The 17930-nt window shown below is 46.0% G+C and overlaps 1 protein-coding gene across 1 annotated transcript; it reads right to left on the bottom strand.

The window, feature by feature from the left end:
* Positions 1–1144: 1144 nt before the first annotated feature.
* LOC140398148 (interleukin-20 receptor subunit alpha-like) lies at positions 1145–17600 on the bottom strand. Its single transcript, XM_072486464.1, has 7 exons — positions 17424–17600; positions 13132–13258; positions 8704–8885; positions 6641–6807; positions 4082–4238; positions 2857–2987; positions 1145–1803 (listed from the first exon to the last, which is right to left on the bottom strand). Exons 1-7 carry the CDS (start codon positions 17470–17472, stop codon positions 1228–1230), a joined length of 1389 nt encoding a protein of 462 aa, XP_072342565.1. The 5' UTR covers positions 17473–17600; the 3' UTR covers positions 1145–1227.
* Between the last annotated feature and the right edge of the window lie 330 nt (positions 17601–17930).

Raw genomic sequence — 17930 nt, 5'->3', positions numbered from 1 at the left:
AAACTCCAAGCCATTTCCTCGCCAGATGTGTTTGGTGTTGGCACCGGGGGGCTGAGTGGGAAATATTCCCTTCCTGAACAACAGCAACCTTGCCTCGAGGTGCACACATTGACCGAAACATAATCCAATTTTAAGACCTTCTTCAATCTCTGAACTTCTTATTCAAATAAAAGCTGTTTTATGCACTTTAACTAGCAGACAATTCCTTAAGTTGGTAAAACAGAAATCTTCTATATGAAGCACATGGGGTGCAATCCATGAAGGAGCCACAGAGCCATTTGCAGCACGGAAGACCCGTCAGGTTGTTGATGAGCTGGTTTAGCTCAGTGGGCTAGACAGCTGGTTTGCGATGCAGAACAAGGCCAGCAGCATGGGTTCAATTCCCATACCAGCTGAGAATTCTGAATTCTCCCTCTGTGTCCCCGAACAGACGCCGGAGTGTGGTGACTAGGGGCTTTTCACAGTAACTTCATTGCAGTGCTAATGTAAGCCTACTTGTGGCAATAAAGATGATTTATTTATTTAGCTCTCTGTAGCGCAATCAAATCAGCAACTTTCCCCCACTCTACCCCCACAGCCCTGGACATTTATTTCCCTCAAGTGATCATCCAATCACCTTATGAAATATTTGATTGTTCCCACTTCTATCAGCTTCGTGGACAGACAATTTGGGTCATTACCACTCGCTGCGTAAAAATAATTTGACCTCACACCTCTCTTCAATCTCTTGCCCAAAACCTGAAATCTGTGTGTCTCCAGTCCTTGTACCATCAGTTAATGGGAACAGCTTTTCTTTATCTACCTTATCTAAACCTTTCTTAATTTTGCACACCTCTATCAAATCCGACCTCAATCTCCTTCGCTCCTGGGAGAACAAACCCAGCTTCTCCAACCCTAACCTTATGACTAAAATCCCTCATCCCTGGAACCATTCTATAAAATCTCTTCTGCATCCTCTCGGGGACCCTCGCAACCTTCCTGAAGTGTGGTGACCAGAACTGGATGCAACGGTGGCTTGGCGAGAGCCTTATACAAGTTCACGCTTTTGGTTCTCGCTACCTCTACTCATGAAATGCAAGATCCAAAACGCTTTGCTGATAACTCTCTCAATGTGCCTGGCCACCTTGAAAAATCAAAAAAGCAGTTTAAACTGGAAAAAAAAGTTTTAATAAATAAATAATTTACAACACAGGAACACTAATAAGGTTTCAACTGAAAAACTTTTCCCTACATCCCATTGTCCGTTAACAACACATCGTCTAAGCTGAGAAATCCTTTTGAGAACCCTTCAGTTATGTTCACGTCCAGTGTTGGAATAGAGCAAGGACGTATATTGTGGGCCGTCTGAGCTGGATCACTGCACTCCTCCTGCTCCAAGGTGGCATTAGTCCTTGGTGTCTGCCTCTGATAACCCGAGGACGCGATGCTTTCCTCAGTGTCGGCGGCTGCGTTTATGGTTTCGGGGATGTTTATTAAACAGGATTCTTTGGGCTGAGAGCTGTTCTGATCACCCCCCAGGCTGACGCTCCTCTGGCTGCTCGACTCGGGCGTTTGCTGCATGTAGGGGTTCGATGGTTCGCAGAGCAAAGGCGTCGGGCCCGATGAGCCACTCCCGATGTCGATGCCACTGTCCACGGAAGATGCCTCCCTGATTTTCAGCTCCGACCACAGGTCATCCTGTTCCTGAATCTTACAGGGGCCAATGAGAGCACCGTCAGCAAACACCTGCTGCACCACAACATCTTCTATCAGACTCAGGTAATCCATGATGCTCAAACACTTCTTGTTCCTGTCGAGAGATTTCTGTGAGAAGAAACACATCACAAATCAAATCTAACCATTAATGTCTTAAGTAAAATTTGCTTTCCACACAATGAAACATTGCCAGAAGGGGGCGTTTCACCTTCGGTATAAAAGGCCATGGTGGGGGTGAGCGGGGGCGGGGGGGGGAATCTCACCGGTGGGTCGGGGCAGAAATGTGGCAGGGAATCCAGCCCGTGGTTTTTCTTTTTTTTTTAACGTTACCTCTGGTTGTCGGCACTGCACTCCCAACTCATAAAACATGTTTTTTTAAAAATACAGGCCGAGTATCCGAAATTCAGGGGGCCGAATTAAATTTGGATTTAAGATCATTTCGGGTTTTGGATACCGCATATAAATTTACATTTTTTAAAATGCAGTTCTTAGGTGTTTGGGGATTTAAGGATAAAGGATGCTGAACCTGCAGCAGTCTTGGACAACTGTGTGATTTTCTGGACCATTTTGCAGGAAGGTTAGGGGTCACCCACATTGCCGGGCCTTTGGAGTCTCGCATAGGTCCAATTCAGTAAGGAGGGCAGGTTTCCTACCTGAGATACGAGGGATACTAAACAGAATTGAGGAGGCCAGAATGCTTCCAGATAAGCCAGGGGAGCAGAACAAGAGGGCTTGGGGTCAGGGCAACTTTAGTGCTGATGTCTCCACACACAGGGTGATCAGCAGCGGGCAGGCTAGGTAAAAGTGGCTCACTGAGCTCATTTAAAGCCGAGTGCGATGATTAGATGGTAAGGGTGGGATTTGGGGCAGAGATGATCAGATGGAAATACAATTCTCCACATTTGAATATTTCTGAAAAAGAGACGTGCTGTCGAAGTTTTGTGTCTTGCACTCTTCAGGGCAGAATTCGTGAGAATACCAATTCTAAAGGGAAGAACACTTTATACCGCATGTGAAGACAGCGCTGATGCTTGGTTGGGCAAGCGGACTCTGACTGGTGGAGAATGTACCAGGGAGCCAATCGACTCTGATTGTTTAAGGCATTGCCGCAAGGGATTAAAAAGATTTCCTAATTTTTCAGTGAGGGACAAGGGAACTTACCAGAACAGCTGGGATGGTGCTTTGTTTCTTTAAGCTATGCCAGCAGGCCATTCCGAGGCACAAGCTTAGTGAAAATATTAGGAAGATAGCACTAATGACCCCAAAGATGATATTGATTGAAGTGTCCCATGCTGTACAAAGGAACAGAAAACTCTTATTAGCAGAAGAATGAGAAGAAAGAAAAGTAATGGCAATCTTAATCAGATGGAGTAAGGAACAGGAGAAGGCCATTCAGCCCCTCAAGTCACCGAGACCATGTCTTAGTTCCTGCTCACCTGCCTTGACTCCATTTCCTTTATGCCCTTCTCTAGCAAAATGGTTTTCAATCTCCGATTTTAAATGATCACTTGAGCAATCAACTACTGCTTTTTTGTCAGGGGAGTTCCACACTTCTTACCATTTTCAACAAGAGGTGTTTCCTAATTTCTTTCCTGGATGGGCTGATTTTAAGGTTACCACCCCTCTTGTCCACCAATGGAGATGCTTTCCCTCTGCCTGTCCTATCAAATCCCTAAAAACCTCAATCAAAAATTAACCCTTTCTGAGGAGCAAGCAACTGTTACGCAAACACTCTTCGTAATCCAGCCTTCGGAGACCCCTGTACATACTCAAGTCCATCAGAAACGAACGGAAGGGACCACCTTCACCAGACCATGAGGTCTGACGGACCTCGTTTGTGAAGCCACCAATGAAATGCACATCATCACATCTGCCTAGGGTTGACTGTGGGTCAAACTAATGTCCAATCCATCAGCATGTTTACACAGGAAACGTTTTGCCAGATATGTAAGCACAAAGAGCTTGCATTTATGTAGCACCCTTCATAATCCAATTGGCCAGTCAATTCCTGCTGAGATACAGCAATTGTTGAAACATAGGTAAATGGAGGAGAAGGCAAACTGTGCACAATAAGGCCTTGTAAGCAGCGACAAATGACCAAGTGATTTTCTTTTAATCATGTTTGAGGGATAAATATTAGGCAGGACACCAGAAGATTCCGAGCCAATGGAAAAATAGCACAAGAGGAAGATGCGGGTCGGAGATGGATTTTAAATCCAGACCAGGGAGAGAGGTGAAAACCTTCTCCAGTTGGTTGGACCCTAACAATATGGGTTTATTCACTCCGACAGCCCAGATCTCTAACTAGCCTTTAATCTGCACTGACGAGATACTGCAAAAATAATATAAACTGGGAATTGACGGCACATTAGATTGACCACTCTACCTGGGTCTGTGATAGGGATGGTTGCACATTTCTCTTCCGTGGCGTTCCCTTCTCTTGTGTCCTCATTCAGGACTGCTCTCACGCTGACGCAGTAGGTTTTTCCTGGTAGCACTGTGGTTTTGTTCAATTCTCCTGAGCTCTCAACCTCTTCGGGTTGCTGCAACACAAGCAAAGGACACATTAGACAAATCAGCCAACAGCATAAATATTTCCAAGTCCCAACCTAATCCTCTCAGGATTTGCACGTTTTCAGAAAGCTCAAAGCAAACATTCTATTAAACAATAAGAGGTTACTGATTGGCTTGCGAGCCAGCCTATGTTAATGATGATAATCGCTCTACAGTTTGAGCAGTAAATTCCTATTGCCCGGGAACCAGTTCAGATTCACCCCCAGGTTCATCATTTTGAGAATGGTTAGGCTAGCGCTAATCACTTTCATATCTGTGATGGGGATGTTAATCTGCAATGCCAACGCATAACAGAATTAACAGGGGGGCATCGACATGGGCGGCACTGTAGCACAGTGGTTAGCACTGTTGCTTCACAGTGGCAGGGACCTGGGTTCAATTCCCGGCTTGGGTCACTGTCTGTGCGGAGTGTAATGACTTAGGCCAGACCTTTGAGATTGGCCAATTAGAATATGAGAACCTGATTAGTGGCCCAATCAGGGAACCCCTTTCTGTGTGTATAGCAGGGAGTGTCAGATCCTCTGCACTCCCGGTGTAGACAGCAGACTGAATGGTCATGGTTGTTCAGCTGTTGGATTTGTAAATATAGGAATTCTGCCTCCGTGGACTTATTACACGGAGTCTGCACGTTCTCCCCGTATCTGCGTGGGTTTCCTCCGGGCGCTCCGGTTTCCTCCCACAAGTCCCCAAAGACGTGCTGTTAGGTGGATTGGACATTCTGAATTCTCCCTCCGTGTACCCGAACAGGGGATGTAGTGTGGCAGCTAGGGGATTTTCACAGTAACTTCATATTCATGACACTAATAAAGATTCTGATTATTATATTATTTCACGGAGGTTCTTCTCACTTCATGTCTCGGTCTGGTGCAAACTCATCATTAGGAATTGATAACAGGTAAATGAGTCACCCGCTCCATTACTGTTATATCATGTGGCACCAGGATATTAGACATTGAACCAACTTGACTTGCTCTTTGTTTGTCTAACATTTCCTAGGTTCCTTTCAGTCAGCGTTTTATCCAAAGCATTTTATCCAAACCTAGCCAGGTTACTAGCAAGAGCAGCACTTAGCAGCAGCATGCCCTATTAGTGCGTGCCTGAGATGGTCTAGTCCCTTGCTCCACGGACAACACGCTCCCTCTTGTGGGAGAATCTAGAACTAGGGGGTCACTGCTTACAAAATAAGGGGTCGCCCATTTAAATGGAGATGAGGTGGAATTTTCTCTCAGAGGACCGGGAGTCTCTGGAACGCTCTTCCTGAAAAGGCAGCGGAAGCAGAGTCTTTGAATTATTTTTAAGGCAGTGGTGGATAGATTCTGTGTAAGCAAGGGGGTGATAGGTTACTGGCGGGGGGGGATGCAGAATTGAGTTTACTGTCAGATCAGCCAATAAATATTGGAGCAGGCTTGAGGGGCTGAATGGCCCTATTGCTGCTCCAGTATGTTCATCATACCGCTCACTGTTCTAGCTCAATCATGGAGTGTGGGGAAATAGGGAGATGGTTTAATGTATTGCCTGTCGCGAGGGTGTGTACACCCCGAGTGTCACATGTCCACATTCCATGTGCACCCAAATGGGGAGCATGAACAAACTTGTGGTTGCAAACGGGAGGAGTAATCAGAGCCCTAGAGCACTCCCTCCGCCCCCCCCTCCAACTCCACAAGATCTTCACGGTCTCCAATTTTGTCTTCTTGCACATCCCCATTTTAATCCCTCCACCACTAACAGCTGTGCCTTCTGCTGCCTGGCCCCTAAGCTCTGGAATTCCCTTCCTAAAACGCTCCAACTCTCCATCTCGCTCTCCTCCTTAAGATGCCTCTTTGACAAACTTTTGGTCACCTGCCCTATCCTCTCTTTATGTGGCTCGGTGGGACATGGCTGCAGTCAATCAGTTCTAGATACAATATGAAAGGTGCTTATCTGAAATACAAGTTGTTGTGAGGGGTAGCTCCTCCCAGAGCCCAATCTCTTGAGAGTTTGCGTTCACACAGACAGAGGTACAATTGGCCACGATGGCCCTCTCCAAGGAATGGGGATGGTGATGTCCAGCTACAGCTGATCATTGTCCAGTGAGGCTGGCCTGGGTAGGACTGAATCAGGTCGGTAACTACCCTGCTTTACCCAACACTCTGAGCGACATGACTCAGAAATGCCGTCACTCGGGCAAGGGAGCCGGGCATGTTAAATACCCACCCTTCCTGGAAGGCACGGGGACAGGGTGGTGAGGGAGAGTTGCAATCTGGACAGGGTGAAGGCAGAGGGAGCGAGTATCAAAGTATGACGTTGGCATCAGCAGAACGTCAATTTTCTAAAACAGAACTCTCCTACATGGTCAGGGAATTTCAGCTGAAAGATCTCCACGAGCTTTTACCTTGCCGGTGCTGTTCTCACGCAGAGAGACAATGTACATGAATGGCTTCCCCAAGAGCTCCTCCATTGACAGGTTCCTTCCGCCCGTTTGCAAGGTCGGCGCGGAGATATTGACACGAATCATGTTGCGTTCTGCTTTAATAGTAAAGGATGGCAAACCTAAAGGGACTTAAAGAAAAATAAATGCAAAATTAAATCTAGATCGACAGTCAAAATGAAAGTTAAAGTGTCAGACAGCAGACAGCAGGTGTGTCAACGAGAGTTGACGTTTTTAATCATTCTTTCATGGGATGTAGGTGTTGCTGTCGTGGCCAGCGTTGTTTACCCATTCCTAATTACCCTTGAACTGAGTGGCTTGCTCGGCTATTTCAGAGAGCAATTAGCGAATGTTTTTCCCACAATTGATGATAGTTGTCATGGTCACCATATGGAGACTAACTTCATAATTCCAGATTTATTGATTGAATTTTAAATTCCGCCAGCTGCCTTGGTGGGATTTGAACCCGTGGCCCCAGAGCATTCGCCTGGGCCCCCAGATTACTGGATAGAGACATTAACAATACACTACCGCCTCCCCGCAGTATCTCAATGAATGTGTCAGTGAGAGCAAGGCAGCGACTGTAACTGTCAGCATGTGTCAGTCTGAGTGTGTCAGTAAGTGTGAACGTGTACGTGTGAGTAAATCCAGTCAGTGAACGTGAGTGTCCATGTTGCCATGTGTCAGTGAGTGTGAATGCATCAAGAGTGTCTGTGTGTGAGAGTGTGTGAACGAGTGTGTATGTTAGTCCAGATGGAAGCAGCGAGTGTTAATAAATATGTGGCTCTTGCTAGCCACAAGCCAAGAAAATAAGAAAAAGCATACAGCTACTTGAGACTTCCCCCGTTCAATAAGATCATGGGCGAAATTCTCCTACCCGCCCCGCCACATTTCTGTGCCGACCGGCCGGCGGGAGTCTCCGTAACACCGGCCGGTCAATGGGGTTTCCCATTGTGGGGCAGCCCCACGCCGTCGGGAAACCCCCAGGCGCCGGCAAAACGGAGACTCCCGCTGGCAGAGAATGACGCCTCATGAGTCAACTCCAGTTACTTACCCGAGACCAATCTCCCCCAATTCCCTTTGAGGCCAAAAACCTACTGATCTCAGCTCTGAGTATATTCAATGACTGAGGCAGAGAATTTAAAAGATTCACTCTTTGAATGAAGACATTTTTTGTCTCCATCTTAAATAGTCAACCTCTTATTCTGCCCTAGTTTGACCCCTAGTTGTAGAGAGGAAGCAACCTCTCTCTATCTACTCTTGTCAAGTTCCTTCAAAATATTATGGGTTGGATTCTCCGTCGGCGGGATCCTCCATTTCGCCGGCAGCGCACTCACACCCACGGATTTCCCAATGGCGTGGGGGTGCTCACAATGGAAACCCCATTGGCCGGTTGTCGGGACGGAGAATCTCGCTGTCGGTGGGGACGCGCCGCATCGGAAAACCGGTGCGGCGGGACAAAGAATCCCTTTGAGTTTCAATAAAATCACTTCATGTTCTTCCAAACGTCAAGGAGTTTGTACTCAGCTTCTCGTCCCTTTCCATGAATTTGGTGAACCATCACCGCAGTGCCTCCAAGCAAATATATCCTTCCTTAGACGAGGAAATGCCGAGGTCCCAGGTGTGATCTGTGCTGAAGTCACAGACAGCAGCTGAGTTGTAGTTTGGACTACAAACGCCTCAGGGGTTAGTGAAGAATAAATGTCAGTCAGGGTTCTTGTTCCTGACTTTGAGTTCAAGGGGAGGGTGCATTTGGCCTCCACACCTTCCTCCCAGCAAAAAACGTTAAAACGTCAGATACAAACAGAAGATGCTTGTTTTGTCCTGGGTGTGTTCATTTCAGGAGCAAATACTTTCAGTTTCCTAAACCCCCAGCAAAAATTATAACTAATGAGGAAACTATTAAAAAATTTGCATCCAGTCCCCAAACTTCAATTGCTGCCTTTCAAACTGAAAATTATTCCTTAACCAGTGGGAGCATCGAACAGGTTGGTGTTATATTCTGTTTTGTGTGAGAGATCACTTACTGGAATCTAGGGGGTTAAAATTTTCCGATCTTTCCCATTCTGAGGTTATGTTGCCAATAATACTTCGGACTCTGGCGATGATTTCCACTTTAAAATCCCAGGTCTCCTGTGTGAGGTCACAATGATGGTGGGGAATGCTGGTACAGTGCTTCACTGGGATAAATGTCTCCACCTGCCCGTACCTGTGGGACAATGAGAAAACTCATCAGCTTCTGCATGTTATTAACAAAAGGCCAACCTTCCCCAAAAACGCCCTCCTTCCTTACCTTTCCGATTTGAGTTTTGTCACTCTGGTAGGACGATGTTCCAGGATGTTTCATCAATGGATGAGAAAATTGAGAGTGAGGGGTTCAACAATCAAATGTCATGGGCGGGTGGTCAGATTTTTTTGTTTATTGGAGATGGTCATTCTCCTGCACTTGTGTGGTGTAAACATTACTTGCCACTTATCAGTCCAAACCTGAATGGTGTCCAGGTTGCATTCACATCGCCAACATAGACCATAAGAGGAGCTTGTTGTGGAAGTGAGGTTGTGGAGTTAAGTGAGGTAATCCATAGAATCCCTACAGTGCAGAAGGAGGCCATTCGGCCCACTGAGTCTCCACTGACCCTCCCTAGGCCCACTTCCTCGGCCTATCCCCATAACCTCACCTAACCTGAACCTCTTTGGACACTAAGGGGCAATTTATCATGGCCGATCCACCTTACCAACACATCTTTGGACTGTCAGAGGAAACCAAAGTTCCCGGAGGAAACCCGCACAGATACGGGGAGAATGTGCAAACTCCACACAGTCACCCAAAGCCGAAATCGAACCCGGGTCCCTGGCGCTGTGAGGCAATAGTGTGAACCACTGTGCCACCATGTCGCCTGTATAAAACAAGAACATCTTTTAAATGGTGTTTAACCTGAGGCCTTCACTTCCCACTCAGGTGGATGACACTACTTAGAAGTCCAGGTTATTAATACAGAGCAAAATGAATGTCAGCGGACGAGAGCTGCATAATTTTTTTAATTCTTTCACAGGATCTGAATATCACTGGTTAGGTCAGCATTTGTTGCCCAGCCCTAATTGCCCTGGAGAAGGTGGTGGGGAGTTGCCTTTTTGAACCGCTGCAGTCCATGTTGTGTAGGTGCACCCACCGTGCTGTTAGGGAGTGGGAGTTTACAGATAGGCAATCTGTATCCTCTGCATCAACTCATAAATAGACTCAGCCAGGGTGTGTGAGCTTTTGGAGGAATGTGAATATCTTCATATGGCAGGTATCTGATGACTCCTAGTCAAACCAATAGCAAATTAAATGAAGCTGTACACACTCCTGGTGCATAGCCCTCTGCCTGTGCAAGAGCACTGTTCCCAAAAATAGCATAGGAAAAGCCCAGTGTAGCAAATTACTCTTTGCTCATGGGCCATTTCCTGATATGAGCTTCCGTCGGGTGAAGCTATGAGCTTGTAGCAATCAACTAACTTAGCTCCTACTCTACAAGCAGTATGTTTAGAAGTAGCTGTTATGATTTAGAGGCCGGCAGACACTTCAAACTTTCATGCCGAGAGTCACTGTTCCGTGTGGGCCACTGCTTTGGCTGCCGTGTTGAAATTGTTCTCTTGTATCTGCTGCTTTTTGCTTTGAGCTGTGTCCATCATTGCAACACAGAGGAATTGCCATCACTGCCACAAACATTAAAACATTTCTACACTTACGCAGAACAGGATATTCCCAAAATTGTGACATCGGTCAAAAAGTACACAGCACTAGTGAAAGTCCGTACAAACTGAAAATAACCAATCAGGAAGTAATCTCTGATTCACTGATGGGGGAGATTAAGCATCAAGAATATCATCTCTCTGAACTCCCTTCTGACTGGTCTTTCTGAGGTTAATCCTCACATAATGAAACGCATATTCTAAACATCCCAACACTCCGCTTGATGTATATATTTTAAAACATTTATAGTACCCAATTCACTTTTCCCAATTAAGGGGCAATTTAGCGTGGCCAATCCACCTACCCTGCACATCTTTTGGGTTGTGGGGGCGAAACCCATGCAAACACGGGGAGAATGTGCAAACTCCACACGGACAGTGACCCAGAGCCGGGATCGAGCCTGGGACCTCGGCGCCGTGAGGCAGTTGTGCTAACTACTGCGCCACCGTGCTGACCTCGCTTGCTGTATATTAATGGATACATTTGCAATGGCACTGTTATAATGCCACGCTTGCAAACAATCTGGTTCAGTCGTAGACAGTTGTCGGGGGAGGAATGGAGTCAGTGACGAGGAATCAAGAAATAGGGCTGCTGCATATTGCTTGTATTATGTGTTTATATTTTTCTTTTGATGTTCTGCTCGGTCTTTATAAAACATGGCCACAGCTGGAATACCGTAATCAATTCTTTGATCCAAACTTCAGGAAAGATGTCACGGCCCCACGGCAGATTTACTGGAATGGTACCAGGATAAGGTTGGCAACTGTGATTAAGTGTATTCTTAGAGGTGTTGTCACATGACTCTCCTCCACATTCCAACAATTCATCGGCTAACACATCCATCCTTGTGACGTACAGCCTTTCTACGCCAATTGGAAAGCAAATATATATATATATATATATATTTTAAAAGGGGCAATTTAGTGTGGCCAATCCACCTACCTTTCACATCTTTTTGGGTTGTGGGGGTGAGACCAACGCAGACACGGGAGGAATGTGGAAACTCCACACGGACAATGACCCGGGGCTGGGATCGAACCCCGGTCCTTGGCGACGTGAGGCAGCAGTGCTAACCACTGCGCCACCGTGCCGCCCTCAAAAATGTCTGTTGCCCGATTGGATGGTGCTCCACTGCCAGCCAAAACGGTCACTTTTTTCTCCATTTTCAGTATTGTTACATCTGGCAGAAAGAATGTTCAAAGAAAATGACAAAAAAAACCCAATCTTTTTTCAAGTCCCAATGATCAAGTCCCAAGGGTCCTGCGGATTGATCTGGGAGAAGCCAGGCCATTCCTGGAGTGTTGGCGACCATAAACCATAATTGAGGCACTTTACTTATATGGCGTAAAGCTGGGGTTGTTCTTACAACAGAGAGGTTTAAGAGGAAGTGTTCAAAATTTCGAACGTCTTTGAATCCTCAATCATCGTCACAAGTACATCTACGCCATTGCTGATTGTGGAAACTTTCTGTATTTCCTACATGGCAACAGTGACTCAGTTCAAAAAGAACCTCATTGGCTGTGAAAATTGGGTGAAAGCCGCTATAGAAATTCAAAGTATTTACTTCTTTCCTCTGCGCCTGCTCCTCTCACCAGTCACGCTCACAAACCCAAACCGGTTCGGATTTTTGTGAAAATTACAGAACAAGTGAATCCCACAAATCAGCAAAAAAACTTTTGGTTTCTGTTTCTATTTTTTTTTTAAACTTTCTGCAAACTTTCCAAAACTCAAGGCAGGGCAATTGTTGCAAAAGCAGTTGCAACAACTAGAGATGGATTTCAATGATGGAAAATAAAAAATCTTCAGTGAAAGGTTTAGTTCGTCGAGAGCCTTTTGCTGGTTTAATGTTTTCTTGGATTAAACGCACGAAGCTGTCACTGGGGGGGGGGGGGGGGGAGCAGGTTCAATGGACAACAAATGGTCACACAATTGATTTACCCCCATCAATAAATCCATAAAGTAAACAGGGACAGAATAATTTCATTCCCGTACAACGGCCAACGTCAACAAATAAAGTGAAGAGTTCGACGAAGAATGTGCATTCCTCTTAACGTCTTTCATGACCTCAGAACATCCCAGCGTATTTTATGGATGATGAAAGTACTCTTTGAAGCATAATGTGGGAAAATACCACGGCAAACCGTGCACAAGCTCCCACAAACAGAAGAGGTTAAACAGCAGATAATTTGTTATTTTAGTGGCACTGCTGGAGAACAAAGAGTAACCATGATGCTGGGGAGAACTGACACCTGTTTTTCGCCAAATGGGACCTTCTGTGCCCACCCGAGAGGAGACAGGGTCTCAGTTTAATATCTCATCCAGGAGACAGCAGCTCCAACAGTGCAGCAGCACTCACGCTGTACTGAGCGCTTCATTTTCAAGTCTCTGGAGTTGGGCTTTAACCCATGACCTTCCAACTCAGAGGCGAGAGTGCTCAGGGTTATTTGAAACGCCATAGCTGATTACAAAGACCCCCGATCCTGCTTGAGCACGATTCTCCCCACCCAACCAGTTCATTGTGAGGTTGTGTTGGCATTGGGGGCGGGCGTGATAAGGGGAGCACGCTGAATACCGATCATGTGCAAAATCTCTGGCTGTTCCCCACACACACACACACACAATCATCCCCTCCTCCTTAACTTGAGATTCATTGAAGTCAACCTTACGTTCCACTACTTACTCCCAACTTGTGTGGGGGGGGGGGGGGAGGAGGTTCCTTTACCTTAAGTATTGCACATCGTAGCGAATGATCTGCGAATGCCTCTGTGCTGGATTCCAGTGGAAGATGTTTTTGCCATTATTGGCAGTGAAATGAAGATTTCCCGGGGGTTGCAAGCCAGCTTCAGCTCCTGTAAGAATATTTTCAAAGATTCAATTCCATTACACAGCACATTTTCCAATCAGTCTAAGCTCACTCTGCAAATAAATCATAGTTCAGTCAGAGCTCCTCAGAATATCTGCATATTATTTGGAATCATTTTTCTGCTACCAGGCAATGGCACTCAGTCTATCCAAAGCAAGTAAACAGGTAATGGGCTCAAACCTATTGTCTCATTGACAGTTCCCCAGAAATGCATGTTTGGATTTGTATGACAGCCCTTCTGTGAAACTCTGATCCATTGTAGAAACACGCCAAAATTCAAACCAGGGCAATACTTTTTTTTTTAATACTTCAGCCTGATTCACATTCTACAAGATAAAAGCAAATTACTGCGGATGCTGGAATCTGAAACCAAAGAGAAAATGCTGGAAAATCTCAGCAGGTCTGGCAGCATCTGTAGGGAGAGAAAAGAGCTAACGTTTCGAGTCCAGATAACCCTTCTTTTGACACAGGATCATCTGGACTTGAAACGTTAGCTCTTTTCTCTCCCTACAGATGCTGCCAGGCCTGCTGAGATTTTCCAACATTTTCTCTTTGGTTTTGCAATCTACAAGGCTACATAGACCAGAAAGCAAAAAGGTTGGACCCCACTTTCCTGGTCGAGTAGGTGCTGAGCTTAGCAAGCAAACAGGATCATCTGGACTTGAAACGTTAGCTCTTTTCTCTCCCTACAGATGCTGCCAGGCCTGCTGAGATTTTCCAACATTTTCTCTTTGGTTTTGCAATCTACAAGGCTACATAGACCAGAAAGCAAAAAGGTTGGACCCCACTTTCCTGGTCGAGTAGGTGCTGAGCTTAGCAAGCAAACAGGATCATCTGGACTTGAAACGTTAGCTCTTTTCTCTCCCTACAGATGCTGCCAGGCCTGCTGAGATTTTCCAACATTTTCTCTTTGGTTTTGCAATCTACAAGGCTACATAGACCAGAAAGCAAAAAGGTTGGACCCCACTTTCCTGGTCGAGTAGGTGCTGAGCTTAGCAAGCAAACTGCTTTGCCAAAATGTAACTATTCTTTAATTCCACAATGGCTGAACTGGTAATATCAGCATGTACATTCGCTGCAACGATCCCTGGTTTTTGCTGAGGGAAAGAGTGGGTAATTCAGGTAAAATATAAATGGGGTTGACTTCACTCTAGCCCTGTTTGTACTGCTGGAACCAATGGGTTTGAGTGTAAATGGGGGAGATCTCCTCGTGTGTGGTCCCAGAAGAGTGAGAGCCCAGTGGTTATGGCAACAGTTTACAAAGAATTAGAGGAACACAGAACGTAGGAGCACGGGTCGGCCATTTGGCCCTTGAGCCTACTCTGCCATTCAATAACATCATGGCTGATCTCGTTGTGAATTAAATTTGAATTTGCAGAACAGAGGCAGACCATTCCACCAAAATACATTTGCCAGGGTTAATACCCCTCACATGCATTGCTGCCCCACAGCGTCAGGGACCCGGGTTCGATTCCAGCCTTGGGTGACTGTCTGTGTGAAGTTCGAACTTTCTCCCCGTATCTACGTGCTCCGGTTTCCTCCCACAGTCCAAAGACGTGCTGTTAGGTGGATTGGCCATGCTAAATTGTCCCTCAGTGTCCGAAGATGGGGCTGGTTCAGCACAAGGCTAAAGAGCTGGCTTTTAAAGCAGACCAAGGCAGGCCAGCAGCACGGTTCAATTCCCGTACCAGCCTCGCCGAACAGGCACCGGAATGAGGCAACTAGGGGCTTTTCACAGTAACTTCATTTGAAGCCTACTTGTGAGAATAAGCGATTTTCATTTCATTTCATTTTTTTTGTTAGGTTATAGGGAAAGGGCGGGGGAGTGGATCTAGGTAGAGTGCTCGTTCGCAGGGTCGGTGCAGACTCAATGGGCTGAATGGCATCCTTCTGCACTGTAGAGATTCTAGATTCTGTGAAACCTCCTCCCAACCTATTTCACCTGATCCTATATTTTCTCCCTCATGCTCTGATCTAGCTTTCCCTTAACTACATCCAGGCTATTTATCTCAATCACTCAGTGTTCCCATTCTCACTAACTCTGGTTACAGAAGTTCCTCCGCCTTCTTTATTGGATTATTAGTGACCATCTTATATTTGTGATCCCTAGGTTTTCTTGTCCTGACAAGCAGAAGCATCTTCATTGCATCTACCCCCTCAAATTCCTTACTAATTTTACTGATTTCTATCCGATCACATCTCAGTTTTTTGACTGCGAATTCAAACCACAGGTAGTGAATCTTTGACTTTGGGTAGGGTGCTCCTTCCAAGAGCCGGTGCAGACTCGATGGGCCGAATGGCCTCCTTCTGCACTGTAAATTCTATGATAATCTATGACATTGTGTAAGTGGTACAGGTTGCTGCATTATGTAGCAGGAGTGAATGTTTAAGGTGGTGGATAGGGCACCCATTCAACTGGGTTGCTTTGCCGGTCTCATTCTCAGCAATCATGATGTTGGGGGTGTAGGGAGGGATTAGACGATGTGGGGGTGTGGGTATTGCTCCTGCTTCTCACTGGTGTTTAGTGACTCCTGCTGGGGACATACATGGGTGCCAGGTGAAGATCAGGTTTGACTGTGACACTCTAAGTCGCTCACTTTTTGTCAAGGCACATATAATGGTCAGTAGGGTTAGGTATTGGACAGAACACCTATCAAATCCAGTCAGGGCAATGGGGAAATTAAACAGAACATTTACCCTAATTAAATGAACTGAACAAGTCTCTTGGAACTGAAGGTGGATGAAGGTAGGGGAGGGGAAGTAGCAACACCTCCACACAGGTAAAATATGCCAAAGAGTTCAGTCATGGGCTTTTGTTGGAACATTGCCTGTTTTATATGTAGCATGTCCGAATCTAATAATGCATGAGCAACCAGCTGAGAAATTGCTTGCACCCTGGGTCCCATCAAATACCAGGCCAAATAAACTGAACCCAACATAACCAGATCAAAATCATCTGAACAAAATTCAATCCAAAACAATTGAGTTGAATCCAACACAGCCAAATCAAACTAGTGTAATTGGATCCCCATGGTACAATCAGATTCTACCCAACACAATCAAGCCCAACCCATCAGAACATTGGATAATTGCTCCTTCCCTAGCCCAGGGCTGTTGGAGTCAATGTGCTCTTCCCACTGTCTCTCACAGTTGAGATCAGATAACTCAACACGGTGGCACAGTGGATAGCACTGCTGCCTCACAGCACCAGGGACCCGGATTTGATTCCAGCTTTGGCTGACTGTGTGGTGTTTGCACGGTCCCAAGATGTGCAGGCTAGGTGAATTGGCCAGGCTAAATTGTCCTTTGTGTCCAGGGATGTACAGGGTGGAGGGGGCTCTTTCGGAGGGTCGGTGCAGACGTAATGGGCCGAATGGTGTCCTTCTGCACTGTAGGCATTCTATGGTAACACAGACCAGGGTTGGAACTTACTTGACTCAAAGCTACACTGAACAACTGAATTGCTGTTGGTGCTCAAATCATAGACACATCTGGATGTCTGTGTGGTAGATCAATAACAGCAGATAACACATTGCACTCACTGCTGGCCGATTCGAAACATTGCTTCACAAAGTACAGGGTAAAGTTGTGGCAAGAGGATAAACACGACCAAAAAACATATTAAAACACCTTCACCTGGGCATCCATTAAGAGGAGAAGGTGTGAATCGGATCAGTCACAGTTACATAGGGCCATCCCCTTGTTCACAAAATGTTGTTGCTGATTTTTGTTCAAACTTTTTCAGGTTTAACCTCATTGGCAATTATCAACCTGTTTTGGTTAAATATCTATCTCTCAACTAACATCACCGAAACCTATCTGGTCATGATCGCATTGTTGGTGGGCGTTTGGTGTGTGGGAGCAGACTGTCATATTTCCGACATAACACGAACTACGTTTCAAAAAGCACACTGGGTGTAAAGCTGTGGTGTTGTAGAAACATGCAAATATTTTAAATCACAGGATAAGACCTTGAAACAGGAGTCAATGACACACCCAGAGGAAACACAAACTACCTCTCTCAACTGTACAAGTTTTATTTTAACATGTTTAACGAGCATTGATCGCCTGGAGTGGCTGTTCTCTTTGCTTGTGCTGAGTTACAGTCAGTAGTTTCGTTTAAAAACAAGAGATAATCCGTCGGGACCTACCAGAGAGGATGGAGGCTAGCAGCAGGAGAGCTGTAATCCGTATTGCCATTGCTGTTGCTGCCGGTCAGACAGCGCTCATACCAGTCTCTCTGTTACACCGAGATTGCAGCAGGTACAGTGGCGAGAGGGACTCGCCAAACGTCACAGCTTCCGCCTGTGAATTCCCTGGCTGTATACAACTCTCCAATGATCGACAATTCCCTCTCCACTCCCCCCGGAACTCAGGCGCGGACCTTAAAAGGCACATTCGCAGAGGCTCCCTTTCCACCTCCCTGCTGAAACCCACATGCTCTCGTTTAAGGGCAGCAGCAGAGGCAGTGGCAATCTTGGGGTTTCCAATGAAATGACTGAAAGATCACAGATTCCCCTCCCAATCCCCTTCCAAATGTAACACGTTTGTGTTGAATCTCGCTTCGGGCTGGGTCTGCCCCCAACCCTAACCGAGATCTGTCACCCGCTTTTCGCTTTGTTGCCGACACATTCCTGTTTGTATTTCACACCATCACT

This window comes from Scyliorhinus torazame, chromosome 21 (assembly GCF_047496885.1).
Source record: "Scyliorhinus torazame isolate Kashiwa2021f chromosome 21, sScyTor2.1, whole genome shotgun sequence".
In the NCBI taxonomy this organism is placed as follows: Eukaryota; Metazoa; Chordata; class Chondrichthyes; order Carcharhiniformes; family Scyliorhinidae; genus Scyliorhinus; species Scyliorhinus torazame.
The sequence above is the reverse complement of the archived record's forward strand: the minus strand, read 5'-3'. Positions and strand labels throughout refer to the sequence as shown.

Coding starts and splice junctions, on each gene's coding strand:
- LOC140398148 (XM_072486464.1), bottom strand. CDS start 17,472: ATGGCAATACGGATTACAGCTCTCCTGCTGCTAGCCTCCATCCTCTCT. Junction 6,808..8,703: donor TTTTAACCCCCTAGATTCCA/GTAAGTGATCTC, acceptor TTTTTCTTTAAG/TCCCTTTAGGTTTGCCATCC. Junction 1,804..2,856: donor GCACCATCCCAGCTGTTCTG/GTAAGTTCCCTT, acceptor TTCTTCTCACAG/AAATCTCTCGACAGGAACAA.